Source organism: Pectinophora gossypiella, chromosome 8 (genome assembly GCF_024362695.1).
Source record: "Pectinophora gossypiella chromosome 8, ilPecGoss1.1, whole genome shotgun sequence".
Classification (NCBI taxonomy): domain Eukaryota; kingdom Metazoa; phylum Arthropoda; class Insecta; order Lepidoptera; family Gelechiidae; genus Pectinophora; species Pectinophora gossypiella.
In genome coordinates, this window is record NC_065411.1 from 6077774 (window position 1) to 6102525 (window position 24752).

At 38.1% G+C, this 24752-nt stretch overlaps 1 protein-coding gene across 1 annotated transcript in view; it reads left to right on the top strand.

The window, feature by feature from the left end:
* The first annotated feature begins 6643 nt into the window (after positions 1-6643).
* LOC126369114 (uncharacterized) overlaps positions 6644-24752 on the top strand; it is a 51779-nt gene continuing 33670 nt past the window's right edge. Inside the window, exons 1-23 of the mRNA XM_050013407.1 lie at positions 6644-6687; positions 7321-7474; positions 8492-8735; positions 9944-10080; positions 10431-10562; positions 11381-11591; positions 11935-12113; positions 12361-12438; positions 12512-12619; positions 13071-13212; positions 14202-14344; positions 15111-15284; positions 15564-15791; positions 16086-16187; positions 17177-17338; positions 18084-18185; positions 18900-18991; positions 19870-19987; positions 20648-20767; positions 21735-21833; positions 22144-22251; positions 22698-22793; positions 23817-23905. Of these exons, the coding sequence (XP_049869364.1) occupies positions 6644-6687; positions 7321-7474; positions 8492-8735; positions 9944-10080; positions 10431-10562; positions 11381-11591; positions 11935-12113; positions 12361-12438; positions 12512-12619; positions 13071-13212; positions 14202-14344; positions 15111-15284; positions 15564-15791; positions 16086-16187; positions 17177-17338; positions 18084-18185; positions 18900-18991; positions 19870-19987; positions 20648-20767; positions 21735-21833; positions 22144-22251; positions 22698-22793; positions 23817-23905 (3062 nt within the window). The remainder of the gene's footprint in view (positions 6688-7320; positions 7475-8491; positions 8736-9943; positions 10081-10430; positions 10563-11380; positions 11592-11934; positions 12114-12360; positions 12439-12511; positions 12620-13070; positions 13213-14201; positions 14345-15110; positions 15285-15563; positions 15792-16085; positions 16188-17176; positions 17339-18083; positions 18186-18899; positions 18992-19869; positions 19988-20647; positions 20768-21734; positions 21834-22143; positions 22252-22697; positions 22794-23816; positions 23906-24752) is intronic.

The window sequence follows — 24752 nt, forward strand, 5'->3', positions numbered from 1 at the left end:
TTCCGAGTTATTTGAGGATTTCTAAGTACTAACATTAAAGTCATAATTATGATACACGTGTATTGTTCGAGAGGGTTTTGAGGAACCGATTCAATACAAATACAATACAAATAAAATCCCTATTTGTTCGGCCAAGTACTAAATGTTATCCGAGGCAATATTGACACCCACACGACTCCGCCTCCGCTAAGGATATTGGTATTTTAAGATGACATTTACGTACTCGACTTGAAGACTTTACTCAATAGAGTCGAGCATAAATATTACTTATACTGAAAACAAAACAGTACGAAAATAATGACGTCAAACTCTACCTCCCTGGAGTAAACTTGAGAAAAGGTCAAGGTGATTTTGAGTTGAGATCGAGGTCTTTCTTAAGATCGTGTCAACTGAGAACGGAGTCAAAGAAGGTTCGACTTAACATCTCAGATTACCATCGAAACCACCTACTCATCGAAATATTTGTTAACGTGTAATATTTATTATGAATAAAGAATTGAATTGAATTACAGGTGTAAGTCTCCTCGAGAAAAGTATTTTGTAAGTTGTCATTTGAACGGTAAGCTCGTATGTAGTATGAAACTCACATGCGAGGTGCCTTTGCTCGCAACTTCGGCTTTTGCTCAGCCAAATAGATGTTGTGCCTTTTTATAACATTTCCTGTGATCCGTCTTAGCGTCACTTCGTTGTTTAGACTAAGTACTTACTTGCTATTTGGAACATAATGACGAGTAAGAAGTTAATATTGTAAAGTTCTTGACAGAGTTACCAAAAATCTTGTCTTGTCTAGCCATTGTTATGAGCAAAGGTCTCCTTCCATTTCTTTCAGGTCCCACTCGAATGCTTCCTCCTGCGAGTAAAGGGCTGTGAACTGCCGAAAAGTATCAACAAAACAAAACAATTTCCATCTCCTTCGATCGTCAAGGTTATGAAGTGAATTTCCAATCTCAGCAACCCTGGTGTCAGGGTTAAGTATATTGAGCCGCCGAAGGCCCTTCACATGGCTCATGTAATCAGTAAGTAGTAACTTGTATCAACGGCTTAACGTGCCTTCCTTTACATTCATCTTAATTTTCGGGCAATCATGTGATCAGCCTGTAATGTTCTAAGCAGACAAGGGCTCAAAAAGTGATTTCTGTGATATGTCCCTACCGGGATTCCAACCCGGGATTTCCGGATCGTGAGCACAATACTCAACCACTGCACCATACATAAACTGCCTATATACGTCCCACTGCTGGGTACAGGCCTCCCCTCAATCAACCGTAGGGGGTATGGAGCATACTCCACCACGCTGCTCCACTGCGGGTTGGTGGAGACTGCACCATAAAGTCCGTTAATTTCAATAACCTCAATAAATTCATTCATAAGCATTGAACGTATTATACATAGCATCACGCATCATAGTATCCTCGAAGGGGTAGGCAGCGTTGTAGAGGTGTACCTAGCTAGACCTCAGCTACAAACTATTGATTATTGTGTCTAGTAATACAACAATGCGTTGTAACATATTATTTTACTTTCGTATTTAATTAGACCCATTAAATTCTGGCTACTTTAGGCACGTGTCTGGGTTGGGCATCACCGTAATTACGTGTTGTTTGTTGTTTTGTCCCAGACGTAATTATAATGCAAAAACATCAGGATTACACATCTGAGTTTGAAAACTTTTTCGCCCACTACGTGCACAATTTTCAGCACCACAGAGTAGCCGTACAACGGCTAGTTAATCGTGAACAGTGGCAGCATACCAACACAGTAAAGTAAGTTCTCGTCAAGCGGCCACAAAGTTGAAGGCAGCTATTGCGAGATCTATTACATTTCCACTGCGATTGTAACGCTATGCAATTCAGTTTTATTACCATAAGGCCCGGCGTCGCCGGAGCGACTCACATATTACTGTGACGTAACTGCAGCGGCCATTTTGGAATAGTTGCTTTTAAATGGTGGCACTATGCAGCCAAAGGTAACCATATTTGGTTAGGTACTACTAGATACATTGACTCTAGGATGTGGGTATATATTTTTTTCTTATAACCGTAACTAACCGTAACCGTTGCCGTTAGTCCCGAATACTAGCACTAAAATACCTCTACCTATCTACCCTGGAGGAATATGCTCTACTTATACTCTCTTCGGTTAATTGAGGGGAGGCCTGTGCCCAGCAGTGGGACGTATATAGGATATATATTCTGTGTGAACACATGGTTATATTTAAACTCGAAGAGTAAGTATCAATTTTTTCTTTTTTTCTTTCAAAATATTTTCACTCGCAACGTTCCCGGTACGCTTTTTATTCGTCAGTTGCGACTAGTTACGAGTATTAATTTTTCGTATTAATATAAATTTTATGCATATTGTCTATGGCCTACGATGGTGTACAAAAGTCATTTAATAATCTTATCTGGAGGAAGCAAAAGAAGTGTTAAGATCGAAGCAAATTAAATTCCATAGTCTCGGCTTACTTCGGTGGGAAATAGGCGTGAGTTTATGTTATGTTGTGTAAAAAATGGGAATACAATTTCAATTTATACGTATTCGGATAAATTACCCATCAATTTTGAATTATGTCGGTAATAAATTATTGGAAACCTATACCTGGTGTTGCTGTGTGTGTGTTCGTATAAATATTTGTCACGCGTGTGTGAAATATTTACGAATAAGTACTCCACTTTCGTAATCCCTAATAGGGTTGTAATGGTGAAGCTATCAGAAAACTGATCTTAAGTAAACTGATATGAATCCGTGTTAGTCCTGGGGTGTTAAAATGGCCACATCGAATCAATTCATCTAAGAAAGCAATATTGCTATTTGACATTTGTTTGCATTGCGCACTTACTTTTATATGCGTAAATGTCAAATTGCAACATTGCTTTCTTAGATGAATTGCGTCGATGTGGCCATTTTAACTCCCCTGTTCAGAGTACACATAACTTATATCTTAGTGTCACGGGATCGAATCCTGCCTCGGGCTTTAAAATTTGAATTCGAGTTTATGAGTCAAATTCATGCTTCGACCATAGATAATATACATCACGTGGTTTCCTGGATTTGTATCCGGTTAATAGCAATAATCTGCTGGCGACTTAAACAGCTGGCGAGGAGTGGGCGTATAACTAAATATACCTCTGCTTACCTCTTTGGGGATACAGGCGTGATGCTGCGTTTAAGTTTTATATAAACTGATACGTAGTCCTAAAATGGATATCTATGATGAACCGCAGGAGGAAAGGTGATCAGCCGATCGCCCATAATATACGTATACTACAATCGTCCATTGTGTTAATAAGAACACATGTTGGTTTTTAATTCTCTCCCACACATTCCACACGCACGCACGCACGCACGCACGCACGCACGCACACACGCACGCACACACGCACGCACACACACACACACACATTATGAATCTCGTTAGTCGCAAAGTCGTGCCGACTGAAGCGGGGCTTAAGCCATTCATTACCGGGATTGCCGTAGACAATGTTGCCAGCCGTTGGAATAGGACGTGAGGAGGTATTAAAACATTTCAGTCCCCACTTTCGTCGCACCTGATGACTCTCTCGAAGGTAACTGGCAACAATGCGTCCAAGTAGCTGAGGTTTTAAATCTCTTCATGTAAAATCAGTTTTAATCGACTTTTTGGAGGTACAAACAATGTCACATTTGCTCCGTTAGTAACAAATTTTAGCCTGGAGATGGTCTAAAACGTGACAATATGATTGTATGCATGTGTGTGTGTGTATGACTGTGTAAAATATGAAGACAGTGTATTTCTATTTCCCGGGAAAAATCGTTCGGAAACGAAGCACTATGTATAAAGTGCGTGAATCTTTAAAAGTGACTAAATCCGAGAAAGCCCGCTGAGATGTGGGTATTTAGTTCCTTATGCGATGAATGTACCTCTGAATACTCCAATTGGGATATAGCCGTGAGGTTATTTTATGTTACAAATCTGAGAAAGTTCAGTGAGGTGTGGGTACTCAGTTCATTATGCGACTTTACCTCAGTGAATTACTTTAAGTAAATTAAATTCATCTTTTTTGGGGTTATGTATACTTTTTTACAATAAAATACCAGATAATATTTTAAATTTGTCAGAGAATAAATTTAAAGCTCACGTGAAGCTTACTTTATGTAAAAAAGCTTATTATAAGATTAATGATTACCTAAATGATAAACATGTCTGGTATTAAATGTGTTCCTCTAGTTATTAAATAACTTGTAATGTACCCTCATTGATTTAAAAGATGTGTTGCTGTTGCAGTTTCTTGTCATTTCTTCTCCTCAGCCATAACACCTTGCGAAATGACGTAAATTCAAAATGTTACATTGACCTTCAACAAGTTTATCCATGATAATTACGTTGAATAAATGATTCTGATTCTGATTCCTCTGACGACCACAATTAGGAATATAGTCATCAGCATCTGCTTATGTTATCTCAGAAAAGTCCCAAATTCGGCCGATTTTTTATGTTGTAAATCTTTCTACGAAGATAAGCACTAAAAAAACTAAGCTCTCAGCGCGATGCTAATAGCATGATGAGGGAGTGTCGTCGTAAATAAAGATTAATCCGATTGCGGTATGAAATATTACTGCAAAGCGTTTACATAATCCGTTTATAAGAATACGAGTAATAAGTCGTATTGAAAAGAGTTTTTTTTTTACCGGCAACGACTGCTTGTAACAAAATACATACAGGATGTTAGTGACATCGTAACGAAAACGTTGAGGGGTGATTCAGGCTATGATGCTGAGTTGATATCAGGTAGAATTTTCCGTCGCAAAAGTATGGAACTGAAAATGATTGAGAAAAAGCACTAAAATTTTCATAAGCTTTCATTTCACATGATGAAAACAGAATACTTAAATGTAAAGTTTAGTTTTTTCGAATGTCTTAATTATGTATACCTTCATCAAACTCTCTTGCTCGCAGGCTCAAAACCAATTAATTGTTTAAAGGGGCCTTTTGTTCGTCACAGTAAAATTATAATTAAAGTAAGTATATAATTTATAAGCTGTTCATAGCTTTAACAAAATTAATAACGCAGTCAGCGTTGGAGTGTTGGGGTGAACTGACATACGCAAAAGTTAATTTGAGACTTGTACAAGCAACTAATTATATAGAGGAAAATTATATTGTTATTCATTGTATAATTGAAAGATGATGAAAAACTGATTGATAATAAAGGTATAATAAAAATGATAATAATTCAGATTATGATTGTATAGAATATCTACTCCCTTAAGAGTACTCTAAACCGGCGAGCATGCATGAAGTATTTGATGAGAGTGGAAGAAGTGGTGTCCGAATCGTAGTAAACGGAATTCCGTGGTCTCTGCCTACCCCGAAGGGAAATAGGCGTGATCTTATGTATAGATAGGCGTGATATATGTGAGCTGTATAGAATATACCAATATATCTATACGCAGCCACTAAGTAGGAAAAAGGTTAATAGTGAGAAAAGTTCGAGTCGAATTCTGTGCCACTACCTACAGTCATGAGCAATATAATGTACCCACTTTAGGACTCTGTCGCACTAACATGTTTGACATTTAGTGAGACTTACAGTTCAATTGGTCAAAAAAGTTAATGTGACATGGTACCAAAGTGTATACATATTGATGCTCGTGACCGTACGTGTTTTTAATACAATTGGCTCTTAAAAATTCGTACAATTGAATATAACTAATTTAGGTGTCCAAAATTAAATAACCAAAAAATACGCAATTACTGAAGTCCGCCATCATGCAAATGGACTATTGTTTACAAAGGCCCTCAATCTGCCGCGTTGCACGTCGAGATAAAAATATTTCCACCGAAATCTCGCTGAGCTCGACCCGTGCGATCTTTTAATCTCTTAATTACATGAAGGCAGGATCTGCCCGGATTGGGCCAAAATAACCATGCAAAGTGGATGCGCTCGACGCTCCCCTCAATATGAATTATTCTTTCGTTGCTCCAGCATGGTCGCATATTTACATTTTATATGAGCGCCTATCTACATGGCCGTTTCGCTGGTTTAAAATTTTGCGATGCAATTTTTTTGAAGTTCTTTGTTCGGTTCTGCGCATTCCGTAATGACTGTGATGGGTAGTATTCAAAAGTTATTTCCGGAGCTGGAGCTGTTGAGTTACGAGTGCGATTATGATAGAGCCATCGACAGAGGTTGTTTCCGTACATTTCCAGTTTATCGCCCGCTCGCTCCCCGCGCCCGCCCCGCCAGCCAGGTTTACGACACTCGCCTCACGCGGCCAACTTGCAGTAAAATTTCAATATCCGCCAAAATATGGCATTTCATTTCGGCTCCTTGCTGGAATGGCCGAAATGGGATATAAAAATGTAATAGACTTCTCTCTAATTACATATTTGGGTATTATTAAGTTTTTTATTACGATAAAATTCATGCTGTTTAGGTATGGTATTTATTAAGAACGATAGTACAAAACTTTATTCATTTTAATTCTGACTGCTACCTTTCATCATATTTTAAAAATGTAATTCAAGGAATGTCTGAAACAAAGAGAAGCCACCGTGAAAACCTAATTATCACGTGGGCTATGATCGAAGGAAGATGTTGTGAAAATTATACGGAGCTGGGGTAGAAACAAGATAAACATAAAATACATAAAATATCCTGTGATGAGGAGCGTGAGCGACCCGTCCTTAGGGACTGTTGGTACCACGTAAGTTAGAAGATATTATAATTATATTATTTTGTTACTGAATTCTACGGAAGTTTAGGTACTGATACCTAGTGTTAAAGTTCCGCAGTGCCTTTTAACGATTAGCGACGGTGTGAAGGCATACAGTTTCATATACGTATGTGCCTATGTACTTAACTGTTTGTTCTGGGTTGCTTGAATGCTGGTAGATAGATTGGTTACTATCACCTAACACTTTCACCACCTCGCAGTGGGGTAGCGTGGTAGAGTATCTTCTATATCAACTCCGATTGATTGAGGGAAGGTCTGTGCTTAGCAGTGGGACGTAATAGGATATTTTATGAATTGTTTAAATAACCTGAACAGCTAAGGACTACAATTGAAAGAGCATTATCTATCACACAATGCGTAATATGGAACGGTATATTCTTGCGACGGAAAATTCCACTTGATATTAACTCAAAATCATGGTCTGAATCATCCCCCTCAGTATTCGTTACGATGACACTAACACATGTATTGTATATATTTTTATGTATGTAAGTATATACGTTTCTTTTATTTGTTCACTTTGTGCCTTCTCACTTTTTGTCATTATGAATTATACTAATGTGTACATTATAGAGTTTTTCTACAACTGTTTCTTATTCACAGCACGCAGCTTGTGTCTCAAACTAGTCAGACCAACATACCTACGATACAACAAACAAAAAAAAAGGATGGCTATGTTGGCAAATCTTTCTTCCACGGTCGCTTACAACAGTTCACCATCGCTTTGTTGCAACTGCCGTGGCACCTTCATTGGCAGGTACCTATTGAATATTCACATGATTATTTAAAAAAATATATCTTATCTGAGCCAAGCTGTGATAGTGTTTTTTCCCAGACCGAGGCTAAAAGGAGGTTTATGTAATTTACCTCTATGTATGTATGCGTGTATGTACGTCTGTTCTATCCTAACTCCTAAACTACTACAATAGGGTTAACATGTGGAACGTGATAACATTTTGTCACGGTCATCTTATCGATTCTGACGATATAATGATGTCGTTTTGTCGATTGTGCTAGTATGTGCAAATAAGTCATGTCGTAACCAAAATCACGCGCCACGAATGTTAGGGGAAAAAAACAAAATTTCGACAGAATTTATTGAATCGATCGATCATTTTATCCCGTTGCGCATTTTAGCTCAGCAGAACACTTAAATGGTCGTAAGCCACTGAGGAATAGGAGGAGAAGGCGTGACACGCTCGCACTTACACATTAGAAGGCTCACGATAAAAACAGATTATTGTATGAATTGATTATTGTTTAGGGGACGTTTGAGATTAACTTTTATTAACTAACTCTATAATAAAACGTAAATATTAGTAACATACTCAGTTATAATCAGTTAATATTACCATAAATGTCACTCTTACTACGAATATCAATTATTATTACTATGAATTATGATAAATAATATTAATAAAATCCAATACAGAAACTAGTTTTTCAGTTTAAATTTCTCACGACGACTCAATCTCACTTCACTTGTTTTTTCTTCGAAGTCCCAGACGGAACACCCGCCAAAACGTTTCTTTCCTTAAAAAGTGACGTGACGTTCCTTTTTTGAATTTGCCAACCCTTTGAAATTACAAATTCCGAGAGAACTTAGTTTACTTAGAAAATCTTTTATAAATACATATTATTTTGTTATTAACCTATTACCATGCGGGTGAAAATCCCCCATCACACATTGCAATTTGACAATGCAAACAAATGTCAAATAGCATAATTGATTTTTTAGATGAATTACTTCGATGTGGCTTTTTTAACTCCCCAGGTTACTATATTTATAGCAGTTACTTACAATTTTATTGTACTTCTGCTGTGGACGTATGTTTTGGAGAGCAATTCTATATTTCTGTACATTGCGACTTCTGTGGTAGAAGTTATTTTCATCCTGGATTTTGTCATCAACGTGCTCCATTACTATTGGGCGGCGGTTCGACTCCACATTAGGGTGTACAGACGAAGTTTCGTCGCGTTGACATACGACGGAATATCCATTCTCCCTTTCTATATGTGTAAGTTACTTCCAGCTTCCATAGTCTAGTGGTTACATTGGGCTCACAATCTTGAAGTCTGGGTTCGATTCCCTATGGAGACATTGTCTAAACTCACCTTGCGAGACCGTCCTTTGTTTGGTCAGGTTTACAGGTTGAATTAACCGATTGTCCGTAAAAATTAGAAGATTATGTGGATCGGGAGGGACGTTTAAGCCAATGAATGATCCGAAAAGTGATTCGGGAATCGAATGTGGACCTGTAGTTAGCGAGCCCAATAATTACTCAGATACTTATAGTGACAGAGACTTACTTATTATTATTTATTTTGTGCTTAGACTTAAATACCAAACTTACGATTACTTATAATTATGATTACGATTTTGTGTATGCAGTTGGTTTGATACCGGTGGAAAATGATACGCTAAACGCGTTCCAATTAGTTTCGCGATGGTTGAGAATTTTACGTATCTACAGAATGATTTCATTCTTTTTACAATTTAACGGAACTGTTAGTACAATTCATGTTAGCTTGCCGTAGTATGGCTTGTGGTTTGCCTAAATTAGAAAAATAAAAATAAACGGTCGTAGCATAGTACGCCGTAGCGTAATCCGCCGTAGCATAGCCCCCCGTAGTATACTCCGGCTGCATAGTACGCTGTAGCATGGCCCGCTTTAAGATAGTTTGACGTACTATAGTCCGCCGTGGTATAGTCTGCCGTAGCATAGCCCCGTAGCGTAGCATAACCCGCCGTCGCATAGCATACGTAGTCCACTGTAGTACGCCGTAGCCTGGTTCGCCGTAGCATAGTCGTCTGTATCGTTTGCTATCGCATCAGTTTATGATTTAAAGTTTTGGCCTTGCGAAGAAAGTATGGTTTAATGCTGTAGTAAACTATTCATCACAGTGTATATTTGATTCCTCTAGATGCATAAGAATCGATGTTGGATGTTCTTAGCAGAAAGTGTCACGCTGTTGTTGATGCTACTTCATATGATTACGTGTTTGTGGTTCGATTTGAATAAACCCGAAGGGCTAGGGAAACCTTGGTACAATCTGGGGTATCCCTTGCATGTTACTTCCATAAAACTTGACTATAAATCGTAAGTATTTTTTCATGTAGTCATGAATTATTTAAGTCATTAATTATTTCATGCCAAAGGTTTAATTTTGCCATGTGCATACCTTTCTTATGGAATGAAATACTCTGTAATCAATTATTTTTAAGTTCGTCATTATAACTTTTATCTTGCCAGAGAGAGAAATAATTGCGATCCTACTAATATTTATTACAGATACTTGGCTTGTTTGTATTATTGTTCCTGTCGGTGCTTTAACACAATATTTGGAGATGCATTTCCGATGGTAAGTCGTACTTATTTTAAAATAAGTTTAGAAAATACATTTTTTTAATTTTCACTTGAACACAGGGAGCTGGTATCTACTTATTGCTCTCAGACGAAATTTTCAAATGTCCATCCCTCTGGATAGTCGCAGGCATGTTTTTTAACTTGTAATAGTTGTAGGTATACTACAAGTTCGCGTTGGACTATAATATCATCTGATGGAAATTTAAGATGTGCTTTTCCCTCTAGTATTGAAGAAGGCTCTCTCAGCAATAACGCTCTTTCATTTTCTGGACTCAAAACCGATTTTATTTTTAAATAACGGTATCTTCCAATAGGTTTACATTTTAAAATGTTCTTTATCCCTAGCGAGACAATGCCAAGGTACTAACAACATTAATTATGATCACCGGGTTTGCTGTGGTGCGTTATTGGTTTGTGGGCGCTCTGGCTTGGGAGTACGTCCTGGATAACCATCTCTGGGCAGACTTCGTCGAACAGGTAAGAAACCTTTTAACACTTCCACGGTCATAGGCCACGGGTCATTGACCTTTCATTCATACTATTATGATACTTCTTCGAATCGGGATATTGCATGAAGACTTCGAGTCGTGCAGATTGAGCTATTTCTTATTCACGTCTAGTACTGTCAAAAGAAGATGGAAAGACAATCTGGATGATTTTCAAAGGGACTGACAAAACTAGCCTACTAACACTGCCATTCAGTGATTAGCAATAGGACATTCCAGCTTATTCTCGATCACCTGCAGGGTGGTTTTAATACTGCCGCGTACTCTGCTGCAGTGATGCATCTTTCCACGTGGTAACCATCAGCGCGCGCTTCTGCAAACATGCCGGACGCGCTGCAGTATCGTGGCAGTCTCCACCATCCTGAAGGCGTCATTTTATTGGACTCGTAGGGCATTGTAGGCTTTCTGCGTATATCTGACCCACAATGGAGTAAGGGTGACAACCCAAATCACTTGTAAGCACCTGACAGATGTTGTTCTTAACATTAAACATGAAAATCTGAAAATGTGAGGTTTTCATATCAACACTGGTATTAGGGTTATTATTGAGCTAAAGACCCCTAACATGTCTCATGTAACGATTCCCAAATTCAATTCCCAGTGTTGACATATCACAAAAAATACTTTGTGTACCCTAATCTGGTCATTGCAAGCTATTCGACCGATTGTCTGTAAGTAAGATGATCCGTGTTCCGGAGTGGGCACGTAAAGCTTTCGGTCCCGGTTACTATTTACTTAAGTAAGTATGTAAACATGAAAACTAAGCAATAGAAAATGTTATATGTGCAGTATCATCACATGGTAAAGTACCTTGTGGATTGTGGAGCACCGACTTATCTGGTGGAACAAGCGAAGGAGTATAAACATCAACTGTGGAATATGAAGGGGGGTGTACTAACATCTAACTATTTGATGGAGCTACCACACTGTCTCAAGACCGACCTCATCTTTGACATAAACGTTCCATATTTTCACAGGACGCTCTTGTTCAGAGATACTGGTTAGTTTCATTGTGCATTGAGAAGGCTGGATTATATCAAACTAACGGCAAAACGTGTGTTTCCAGTTTTTATAGCAGTAGTATTAATAACATTTCCCAACAAACAGTCTATCAGTGATGAGATTCAAATTTTGTTAAATCTGTCGTTTATATTACAGACTTTATAAAGTTTCTTCTACGCATTAGTCTTTTAGCCATAAGACGTCCTAAAGTGGTGGTAGCTGATAGTAGGAAATACCTACAATTTTGAAAATCAATTAAGTGTTCTTTGATAAACTGATGATGCTACATTGAAAAAAAAAAGAAACTAATTTAAGCCCCAAAAAAACTAATTCTCTTCCAGGAGAAGGTTTTCTGCGTCAAATTTCTCCTCTAATGACGCACCAGCTATATCTTGAAGGACAGTCGATCTGGAGCCAGGGTGTCGTCAAGAGTGGCATGTTTTGTATCAAGAAGGGAGTCATCGAAATGCTATCTGATGAGGACGATGAAAGCCCTATGATCGCGTTTGGTGAAGGCACTGTTAGTATTTTTTTTTATATACTGTGGTGATAAAATGATGTGTTTTAAATTCAGTGGACAATTGAGATTTCTCAAAATCAAATTCTTTCTTTCACATTATTATTTAGGATAAGGTTATCTATAAAGTCTATTTAGTAAACGTGACCTCGGAAAGTTTATCGTTGTTAACATAGAGCATCACGGTTGAGGTTGATAACGACGTAGGATACATACATACCTAAATCATTGATTCACTTTTATTTTTTAGGTTCTAGGAGAGTTGAGCTTATTCTACTCAATACCGGCGAAAGTAACAGTGAAAGCTGCCACTTATGTTGAATTGCAGGCAAGCATAATTTACATAAAAAACCAAAATGTATGGGTTCGTTTTACGATTAATATTGACGTGTTTATAACAGATATTGAAGAGAATACATTTTATGCGGGCTATGGCAGAGAATCCTCAAACGTTTTCAATAATACGTGAAAGGATGTGTTCAAGACTGCAGAAGATGAAAGCCAAACAGGTAATTTACAGATATTAGACACAAAAGACAAGTTTATCTGACAAACAGAGAAAACTTCAGCTGTTGACGTTGGTCAACAACAGCTGCCGAGACGCATCGACAACGTTTACGAACGATGTCGACATCTACATGCTGCTGCTGCTGATGTTGATGTTTGACACGCAGTTTGATCTGACAGCAAGAGATGCTCCTTTGTAAGATGATTCGTTACCTATAGCCAATCATAACAAACAGAAGCAGGTAAACAGGAAGAAATTAGACATTGGATGCTACTATACGATCGTATGTAACATTATACGATCTTTTCTCGTATGTTAATAAATTAGTTTCCAAAAATTGGATTTTGTATTATATATCAACGATTGCAATTTATTTGTTAAGTACTACAAATAGAAAAGTACAAACATAGGGCAATAAAGTTGTAACAAAAGATGGATTTTAACATTTTCAGGAAGATATTGAGGAATATGACAAGTGTGACTCGAGGTTGATTCGAACCCGGTACAGGCCAATGAAACTATTCAAGGATCGTCTGGCGGGGGTTGAAGAAGATGACCCTACTTTTGTGGACGACTCTCACTTGTACTACAGAGGTAGAGCAGAAATATTTGGAGCTAGTCGATAATACATACATATATAAACTCATGCACGTTTCACTTAAAGCAGAGTCTTTTCATTTGCTTCGCTACTGACACTCCTCTTGCTTCATCCACATCCATCGATCGTTGATACATGCACGCCGGTTACCACCTTTGCTAAGGACATCTCCAATTTGGTCAATGTAGTTGATGATAATATTGTTATAATACTGTTAATTCCTTAGATGTTAGATTTAAGCTTGATGTACAAAGAGCGACGCACCGGGATCGACCTGGGGCCAGAATATTTAGTAATGCCCGTGGTTATATGCACGTGTTTACATAGATATTCGAACTGTAACAATACATAACATTACATAGCACTCCTGTATCCCCGAAGGTGTAAGCAGTGGTGTATACAGGGTGTTAGTATCATGGCCTGAATTATTTTCTGTTCCAATGAATTTTGTAACTTTAGACTTTTCAGTCGCAAAAGTATGAAACGGAAAAAAATAAAAAAAAACACTAAAATTTTCATGAATTTCCCAACAGGAAAATTCACTTGATATAAACTCAGAATCATGGTCTAAATCATCTCTCAAAGTTTTCGTTACGATGTCACTAACACCTGTATAGTACACCCACTCCTCGCCAATGTTTAAGTTTTATGTAATAGGGGGCGACCCCATTGCCATTAGCCGGGCACAAATCCTGAAAACCACGTGATATCAATTATCTCTGTTCAAACATTCCGAGAATTCAAACTCATAAAATCGAATTCTGTGGTTCAGTGGCATTCGAAGCGTAGCAGTGTGGTTTTATACAGACTCCCGCTCCACGTCAGGCATCTTAAACAGTCAAATGGTTATGTTTTAGGAATTTTTAGATAGATTACAACAGTTTTTTGTAGACCTATTTATGTATGCTACTCTGCCGAGTTTAAGACACCGATTTCCACTAGTAAATGTTTTTTTCTTTTAACCATTCTGTTTCTTTATTGGCAGACAGAAACAATCAGAGGCTTCCGAAATTCACGACAGACTATATGGAGCTGTATCAGCTATGTAACAATGTCACCACGGTGGATGCACCACACATTGTTCTTAATTCCGAATTCCCATGGATTCTTCGGCCTGATACCTCGTTTGTAAGTAGACCTTGGGGCCTAGCCAATTTGCAAAAGTTCTCACTACACTCGCTGACGCATAACTTAAGCGAATTGAGTTACGCAACGCCCTTTTTGCTATGGGTTCAATTTAATCGGAAGAAGATAGTAAGTGTACAAATGGGAACTTTTTGTAACTTGCCTAGGCAGTCTTGTCTTTGTGTTTGAGTATTATCGCGAAGAAAAAACATCGAAAACAATCTGCTTTGGATGGGATTAGAAGCTGCAGCTTTTGTTATATCCGGAGCCAGCGTGCTGATCATTACACCATCTTTGAAGGTAAGGTCTGCTCTAAGGTAAATAAATATCTGACAAATATTAGTGACTTGCCTCGTGGGAGTAACCAGAGTCACCTACTGATGATGACCACCTTATGATCATTTCGACGAACATCCGTTTTGCTTTAATGAAATTGTTTTGGAAAAAAAAATGTGGTGTGTGTTTTGATGGAAATTTTGAATTTTGTCTGGTTTTGTGTGTGGCGTCCTTTTATAATAAACTATTTCTATTCTATTCTTCTATAAAGTTTTATTTCGTTTGCTGATTAATTGTCTGTTAGCCTATCTTCCGCATACGTGACAGTTCTAGATAATAATTTACAGCAAGTGGAAAACACACCCTAATGATTGGTGCAAATAGAGCCGAAGAGAAAACGGTACATCCGCCTACGTAGTTAAAATCGCGTGCACGGGCCCACTTGTTCCGTTTTCCGGTACTGTGTGCGTTAAGCTTAAATATTTTGTTTCAGACATTAATGTTTAGTATAATCCACTTCTGTATAATTCTATACATATGCATAGCATTTCCACTCCAAGCGATTGATCTCGACATATCTGATAATCAGTATGTTGTGAATTCCATTATTATGGTCGGCCTACTAATGAACATTTATGTACAGATTACCACGGCTATAATAGACGAGGTATGTCATTTTAAAAGTTGTTATACTTACTGGGAATATTCTGATTGATCACTATTGATTATATACTTAATTATCTTTTTATTTTAGTATTTAAAAAATAAATCGTACTTGTTGTAGGTAGTCGTTTAAAAACTTAAACTTGGTGCAAGCAATTATAAAAAACGCACAATTATATTTTTTAAACTCATCTCTTTACAGCCTACAGTCTCCTGAAACAATCGTTTTTAAATCCACTGTTTGTGGAATCCTTTAATAAAATTTGGTTAATCTATTTTACAGGGATTGAGTATCACTACTATAGGTGGTATAACAGAGTACAAATTGTCGAAGTTTGGTTTTTATTTGGACATAATGTCTGTTTTCCCGACATCTATTTTTGCGTCATCTCTCGATCCTAGTGGAATAACCTTGGCTATGGAGGTATCTAGACTGGTCCCAATCATCCAAGTCTGGCATATATGGGACTATATGGGACAGTGGGGAGCCACTTTTCATGCTAATGTAAAGGTAAAGTAATTTGCAATAATGTTAGATATTTCAACGAGTTTTTTCTTAAGTCGAATTTAAATAACAAAAAATGTTTAATAGTGATACACCAATTGACTTACTTACTAATCTCACTTTAAACTTTTAAAGCTCTATTTCAGCCCCCTGTTGGCAATAAAATAATAGTATTTTAATTAATTTCCTATTTGCATTAGAAGTTTGGACAAGCACTAGATCGTCATAGTGTTATCCCGTTTTTATTTTTTTTAGTATGGATCCCTAAAAGAATTGTAACAAGTAACGTTTTCTGTTTAGGTGTTTTTTTTCTTCAAGAACTGTGCGATTTTTATCATATTCTGCTACTGGGCAGGATGTTTCCTGTATATGTATTCCTGTCCAAAGAGATTATGCACTGAGGTACGGAAGGTTGAAATCGCAAAAGTCAATTTAAATAATTTTATCTCCTTATGAATAATCATTTAGCATTTTTATGAATAAAAAAATAATTTTAAATGTCAGACAATACTCATGATTCACAAAATTACTTGTTTACCCACACCTTAACACGTTCACTGTGTAACTGAAAATTATTTATCAACCTCTTACGTGCAATGTTATTTTTCGATAAACACATTGGAATTTATGTTCATAGACCCACTGTGGCAAGAAAAAATGTGCCATGCACGTATGACTTTCAAATTTTTTGCCCCATATGTGGTTCATATACAGTGAACGTGTTAATAGCATCGGTCCACCCGCGGTCAAGTTTTTGTCGTCTGCGCAACATAGTAACAATATATTAGCAAATCCTTTCAATATATTAACAATAACAATATATTAGCTATCCTTTAGTTATAATGTTTTTTTTTGCAAAATAAGCTTGATTCTACATTGTTTTAAGTTTACGCGGTTATTATCATAATTAAAACACATAATAACGGGTTCTTACCGCGTTTAAATGGGGATATGAGACTCCCGATATTTCGACACTGTTGCAAGTGCCATGATCACGGGATGACTGATGAGATTGGAGTGGAGTAGGCAGATCCATAATTTTCTACGGGCAGACATATCTGTGGTGAAAAAACGTGAGGACACAGTGAGTGCGGTTTGTCGTAGTGAGTTTGGTGCGAGTTCAGATGGTTCCGAACATTCCGATATCAAAAACATAAACAAGCGGCAAAGAAAGAGGGTAGACAGATATGTCTGCCCGTAGAAAATTATGGATCTACCTACTCCACTCCAATCTCATCAGTCATCCCGTGATCATGGCACTTGCAACAGTGTCGAAATATCGGGAGTCTCATATCCCCATTTAAACGCGGTAAGAACCCGTTAATATGTGTTTTAAGCTTGATTCTTCTTGAACGTTTTTGACGAAGATGATGACAACAACGTGTTAACAGGGTTCTTGGATGCAACAGCTGATATACCTTGAGACGAAGTTGTTCGTGACCCGTCGAGCCAAGCATGTGCGGCCCATCCTGTCGTCGATCGTTTTTGGGACCGCCATCTTTACCGGGAGTGGTAGTTCCAATTACATGCCAGGGAGTTCTGACTTGGTAGTGGTAAGATAATACTTAATCATCATCACCAGCCCATTAACGTCCCCACTGCTGGGGCACGGGCCTTCCCTATGGATGGATAGGGAGATCGGGCCTTAAACCACCACGCGGGCCCAGTGCGGATTGGTGGTTATTAACGACTGCTAATGCAGCCGGGACCAACGGCTTACCGTGCCTTCCGAAGCACGGAGGAGCTCGAGATGAAAACTTTTTTTTTTGTGGTCACCCATCCTATGACCGGCCTCTGCGAAAGTTGCTTTACGTCAACAATCGCAGACCGAGCGCGTTTACCGCTGCGCCACCGAGCTCCTCAATACTTAATATGGCATAACATTAGGCTAGTTTCCAACTAGTCAAATCAGTAACTTTTTTCTAAACGTCCAAACACGAAATTACTATGGAATTTGTATGAAAAAGCACACTGTGACGTCATAGATAAACGTGACAAAATGTCGAACTTATTATTACGTTTTTTTGATTAAAATTCATAAATCTTCTTCTATCGTTTGTGTTGTGAGGTGGAGTACCATCCATCCCGCTCCCAAATACCTCTCTCGCTCTTACTTGATATCTACTTATATCTACTTTTACTTTTTTTTTCTTTTTATTTAGTCTTCAATCGTATGGGCTCCAAACGTCACACACACATGCGCGTGTACGATAATGTCAATGTGTAGTGTCTGTGTAAAACGGGGTGTTTTGTATGAAGTACCCAGGGTGTGCTAATAGTTTATTTACTATTCTACAGGTAATGATAATCTTCATCATCGGAATGTATCTCAATTGTGTCTACACAGCAAAAATCTGCAGCGTGTATTTTCTGTCTATGGCCCGACGTCTGAGATTTCGGGTATGTTAACACCTTCACGAATAATACGTCTATCTATAGCCGTGGTTTTGATCCCAAGTGTCATACTGTTGACCGCAGTCAATGACCGGTGGTTATGTTGATGTAACCACACTGGAATGTCGTCGGCTACGATAGATTTGCGTAGCATTATGTACGAAGGGGTTAACGATTTTACATATTTGTGATAATAAACTGAACGAAATTGCTATTATTCCCGCCTGGGAAGTCAAAATGTTGTAAAAACCGACTCCCGCCAAGCCAATCCGGCCATTCTTCTTCTTTCTACCGTATGCGTTATGAGGTACTAACCCCGTCAACCCAAGTGTCAGGGTTACCATTGAGCCAAAGACCCCTGATATGACTCATGTAACGACCACGCCTTTACCACATCATCATCATTACTAATTTAAGAGCCACGTTCTTGTCGGTGTAGCATCCTTCATGCTACTTGTTAGGGAAAAAATGAGCAGTGGTTTTCCTCTTGCCTTCTGCCTACCATAAGTACACCATAAAATACCATTTGCGGCAAATAAAAAAATGTGAAAACCCACTGTCTTTTCTAACTTAATGGACTATGACTATGATGGATCAAAAGTGGCTGCAAGTTGCCTTCTGATTACTCGTGGCTCTCCTCCCTTATTAAGGATTGCGGGCGTGAGTTTATGTATCAAGGGATGTAATGGATGAGTATAGAAATCTTTGTTTCATCGACAGCAATCCATGAGGGAGTTATTCTACTTCCTCACAGTTAATCGAGTCCCCTTGAAGATCAAGATGAGAGTGCACAAGTATTTCACGGTACAATGGTAAGATAACGTTGAGGGAAAATTACTTTATTTTCTATATGAAACCTGTCTCTTAAAAATTACCTTAACAGACTACTTGACAACTTAGTCAAATGAGGTCATCATCATCATCACTAGCCCATTAACGTCCCCACTGCTGGGGCACGGGCCTTCCCTATGGATGGATAGGGAGATCGGGCCTTAAATCACCACGCGGGCCCAGTGCGGATTGGTGGTTATTAGCGACTGCTAATGCAGCCGGGACCAACGGCTTAACGTGCCTTCCGAAGCACGGAGGAGCTCGAGATGAAAACTTTATTTTTTGTGGTCACCCATCCTATGACCGGCCTTTGCGAAAGTTGCTTAACTTCAACAATCGCAGACCGAGCGCGTTTACCGCTGCGCCACCGAGCTCCTCAAAGAAAGTCAAATGAGGTACTTTTTACGAAATCCCAGAACGATAGTTTTGTTTGAAGTTTGAAATACTGTGCTGTGACGTCATCAATAAAAGCGGTCAAACGTCGCACTCATTGTGACTTACTTAATTCATAAATAAAATAATAAAATGAGAATAAGTCGAAAAGTAAAGTGAGATTGATTTTTGATCATCTTAGACAGACATTACATTACATTACATTTTATAATTTATATTTGACCCACTTATGCCAGTATTACTTTACCGCCAGCAACGACCGCGACCGCGTCATGCGTGTAGTGTGCTAACCGCCTTGCATGCGTTTCTATACCACAGAGTACTATGACACTATACGAACATGGACGTTTATGGCTCCGCTTCTAAGAACTTAGAATGTAATAAAATTACTCTGTGGTGTGAAAGCGACCGTAAGTCGTGTCATCTGGAAACCCACTCACTTGATGACCTAGAAACGCATTCACAGGTATTACAACAATGCAGTGTCAACAACTGAAATATTAAGGGATATGTCGCCTAGCATACAACAAGAGGTTCTTTCCATAGAGATGGTGGATACTTTGTTGTTTTGCCCGATATTTCAGGTATGGATTATATTTTTAAAGTTCAACGTAGATTAGAGTCAGATCCGTTGGATTAAGCATTTGCTAGGTGAGCGTAGTCCACACCACACCATTCAGATGAGATTGTGGTCAAATGGTAACATTTGTGAATTACTTAATGTATTTTAATAATATTTTTAATAACTTACCGTCACAACTTAAAAGTATCAAATCTTTTCTTTTAATACATTTAAGGGTAAATTACCACAGTATATTTTAAATGTATAGTTAATACATGTCATTAATACTTACACCATACAAGTGCGTATGGGTGTTAGTGACACCGTCTTCTTATCGTACACCGTGACACCATAACAAATACTGAGGGGAATAATTCAGACCATGATTCTGAGTTGATATCAAGAGTCGGATTATTTTCATATAGTGTCTTTTTGAATTATTTTCAATTCCACACTTTTGCGACAGCAAATAGCATTTGATATCCCTCAAAGTTTTCGTTACCGTAAAAATATTGCGATCTGTAATTAATATTTTAACATTAACTACAGTCAAGCTAAACTATCAACACTAACCATAGCTGATGTTTTGGATAAAGACAATTAGATGTCACGACGTGCTAACATCTATCTATGTATCTACAGCATAAAACCTGTTTTGTTTCAATAGAAAATATTTTTTCAGGAGTGCTCTCAAGACTTCTTGCAGACCGTAGCAGGGTTCGCGTCTATTGCGATCTTACCAGACAACGAGGTGGTCCAACATGCTGCCGATATCAACCGGGACATGTACGTCATTCAGAAGGTACTACGTTTTAATAATAATAATAATTCCAAAAGTCCGGGACCTTATAGGCCTGAAATATGGAAACGACACACAAATAATAATAATAATCTGGTGTCACACCACATTAGGGTTTAGGGTGATATTAATAAACTAATCACAACTTAGAGACTGCGCTCAAGACAATGTCTATGTGACAGTTCTTATATAAAAACAGGGACTTGAGCATGATGTTAAGGGCAGTCTCAGCTGAGATTTGTTCATTAATAACACCCTTAGATTGAATTGTCTTAAGGAACCTCTACGTGTTGGCTTCGGCCCAAACGTACGCCTTCCAAATGTCCGGGACTCCATAGAGCCGCGATATGGAAATTACATACAATGAATAAATGTATTCTTCTTCTTCTATAATGTGGGTTGTGAGGTGGACGACCAACCTCATCAACCCTGGTGTCAGGGTTATTATTGAGCCGCCAAAGGCCCCTGACGTGACTCATGTAACGACTACGTACTTACATCAGTAAGTAGTAATCGGGACCAACGGCTTAGGCCAGGCGCGCACTACGAGTTTTTCGCCGCGCTGCAGAAAAGAGCAGCGGCATAATGTCGCACTGTAATACTGCGCCGCTGCGGCGGCTCTGCCGTCAAGTGCGCGCAATACAATTTAAAACTGTTTGGTACAGAATTACAGCGCGACATTATGGCGCTGCTTTTTTCTGCCGCGCGCGGAAAAACTCGTAGTGTGCGCCTGGCCTTAACGTGTAAATGTAATAATAATAAATGCATTTATTCAGACATTATGACAGTCCGATTTGCAATTTTTAATTACTTGCCTTATTCTGGCTTCATGTCTCATTTCTTATATAAATATACAATTGAATTTTAGCCTTAGCAGACTGTGTTCGTTCACCGATTAGTACGCTACTTTGATCGCTATCCAGTTTCCGATTTCGATATGTAAAATGTTGGATGACTTTAATTTTTCTAGGGTTATTGCAAACTTGTCAATCACGAAGGGAGAAATGTGAAAACCCTCGGTCCCGGTGATCATTTTGGAGTAATAGAAATGATGTTTGGTTTACCTAAGGTAAGGATCTGAGGATACATCCTATATACAGTCTATATACGTTCCATAAGTGTATACAGACTCCACTGGAATAGATTAATGATATGGAGCATTTAAAACGCTACTATACTTTTTTAAAAATGGTTTTTCCAGTTTAAAAACCAGATGTTTAGTTTTGTGGTAAAGATACTTTTTGGGACGAGTCGTATTGTAGATTCGTTATGGTATTGCCAATATACTTCTCATCGGATTCTCTTGATACTTGTTTATTTTCCGAGAGTAGAAAGCGTTTATCTAGTGATGGAGGTGATTAAAATGAAGCATTTTTAAGGTATATACGGTGTGGACTGCAACCAACTGCGTCTTACGTCGTATCGAATACAGTTCCTTGGTGCAGAGCTGGAGCTCATTCCCCGACGTCAGCGAACCATTACGATTTGTAAGATTTTGCCAGTGGTCATTGTAGCTCAAAGTTAGGTATATTTTGTTAAGTTTTTTTTTGTTTTATGTGTCTTCTTTTGTTTATTTCCTTTTATATGTAATCCTATCTCACTTCTCGTAAACTGTTTTTTACTGTCTGCAGTAGCTTGTAATTCGCTTTATTCATTATTAAGATTTTGAGTAAGCTCCCCGAATAAAATAAAATAAAAAATGATTCGGTATATACATATTAGAATTAACACCTTTAAGGATAGCACGTCTATTCAATGCAATTCAAATTAAATTCCCAAGTGTAATATTATTATGAATGAAAGGTCAAAGACTAAGGAAGTAATAAGTACCAGTTGTACGTTAGTACTTACTAACTAATACTAATACTAACAATAAATCTAAGAAAAATCTTACCAAATATCTACTAATTACTTGAAACGTTTTGCGTTGCAGTTACAGAATAGCGAAGAACTGCGATCTTTAGCGGAACAATTTGAAGAAGCAAGGCCTGTTGTAGGACGCATAGGGAAAAACATTAACAGAATTGCTGTAAGAATGACACATTATTTAATCAAACTGTCTTGTAAATAACAAAGTCTCAGAGTTCTTGAATGATTTAAATGTTCTTAGAAGCGTTCGTACGTTGATTCCCAAAAGTACTACGTTTTTGAAAAATAAATAAATCTCTCTCATTAAATTGTTACTAGCCAGTAGCAGAAGCGACGCATAAACGACGTTATTTTGTTTGTTATGAATAATCAACGACGTGTATAACTTTGTAATCGTTCTATTTATGATAATAACACCCTCATGGGTTTTATTACTGTTTTGCCCAATCCTATGATCCTAGTCGCCCTTAGACCCAAGGAATGTATACACTTTTTTAAATATGTTTTTCCTCTTCTGGTGTTCAGGTTATTATACCGCCGCCAGATTTCCCTGACAAAGCATAAACATTAAGGTTACATAAGTAACGACTACGTACTTAATAAGTAAGTAGTACTCGAGACCAACGGCCAGTACTAAACTAAAATTATTCCGTTTTTTGTATTTTTGCCTTTGGTTTTGGTTTCATACATCGACAGAGTCATCTTTTCTGCCATCCCCTGGGGTAATTCCTGTTCGGCGCGTCCTTGCCGCGGGGGTGGGCGCCTCTTACTTCAGTAGGCCGGAGTGAGATGGTGGCTGAGTTCGGATAGGGACTTAGACCTACGGGGTATAACGCTTGCCTAGTCATACGGGTGAAGATCTCAACGGTTTCAAAGGCGGAGATGGGAGCGTTCGGTACAGCAATACAGGACAGAAGGGGCAATTCACCCGGACTGTAACCTGGAACCTGACAGAGGGCAGCAGTAACTGTCAGTACCTTCTCTAGTACGGCTTTGAAATAGACTACTCTGAGCGCCATCCCACTCGCGTGAGACAGAGTACTGCGGGGCGGAAGGCAAGAAGAAAACCACTGCACTGTTTTTCCCTAAAAAAGTAGCATGTAAAATGCCACACGGACAAGAGCGAGGCTCTTAAATTAATAATAATACATAATAATATATATACATACTTTTTATATTTCAGCAAGAGATAAAAGAAAGTTTCGTTGTCTTGAGGACACAGACAGAAAAGACAGAGTTTACAAGTGTTTTCGAGAAGTTGGGATATATGAGGTACGAGACAATAGCTTTGGCAATGAGGTGTGCGTTACTTCAGCAATATTGATATTATGATTTTTGAATGTACATAAATCATGAATTGCCCTTGATCCCTAACGGAATGTGTAAATCACAAGATGTATACGGTACCAATATTACTGATATACCTATTAGGGAACTGATATTAGGCAGCCAAATTACTAAATTGTATAACAGTATTTTACCAGTACAGTAGTTTTTAACAGTATTTATACTAAATTAAGACTTATTTGTATTAAAACTTAAGTAATTACAGTATTTTATGTTTTTTTTATAAAGAGCGCCTCGGGCCCAATGCCGAGGCTTTCCTTATAGCTTCTATTCCCCGGCTATACAGGTTGTGAGGAGCTGCAGTAGTTTTAGGCGGATTAGACGTCGTACATAACGAACGTCCCATCCGCAAAAAATGAAGATTCAAAGTGTAACTATGTTACCTACTGAATAAAGATATTTTTGAGTTTGAATTAATTTATCTTAAGTGCAGTTTTCACTAACACAGTTGCCTCAACCATTATAGACGGCAATACGTCTGACCACCTATCACGTTGGTCTAACAAAAAGCTCGGTGAAGTGTTGGTACTTAGTCCATCTTGCGTTTGAGGCAATTGAGATATTGTCGTGAGCTTATGATAACTGTAATATTTTTCTTAATTGGTGTGTTTTTTTGTCCGTGTGAAATGTAATTATGTTGTCTGTGTGTAACTTTTTATGGGCATCGCCTGAAATAAATGCTTTTTATTTTTTTTTTATAATATTGAAATTCAAGATGACTTTGCTGAAGTAACGTACACAGAAAAGATGTAGAGACGAGATCAAACTTATT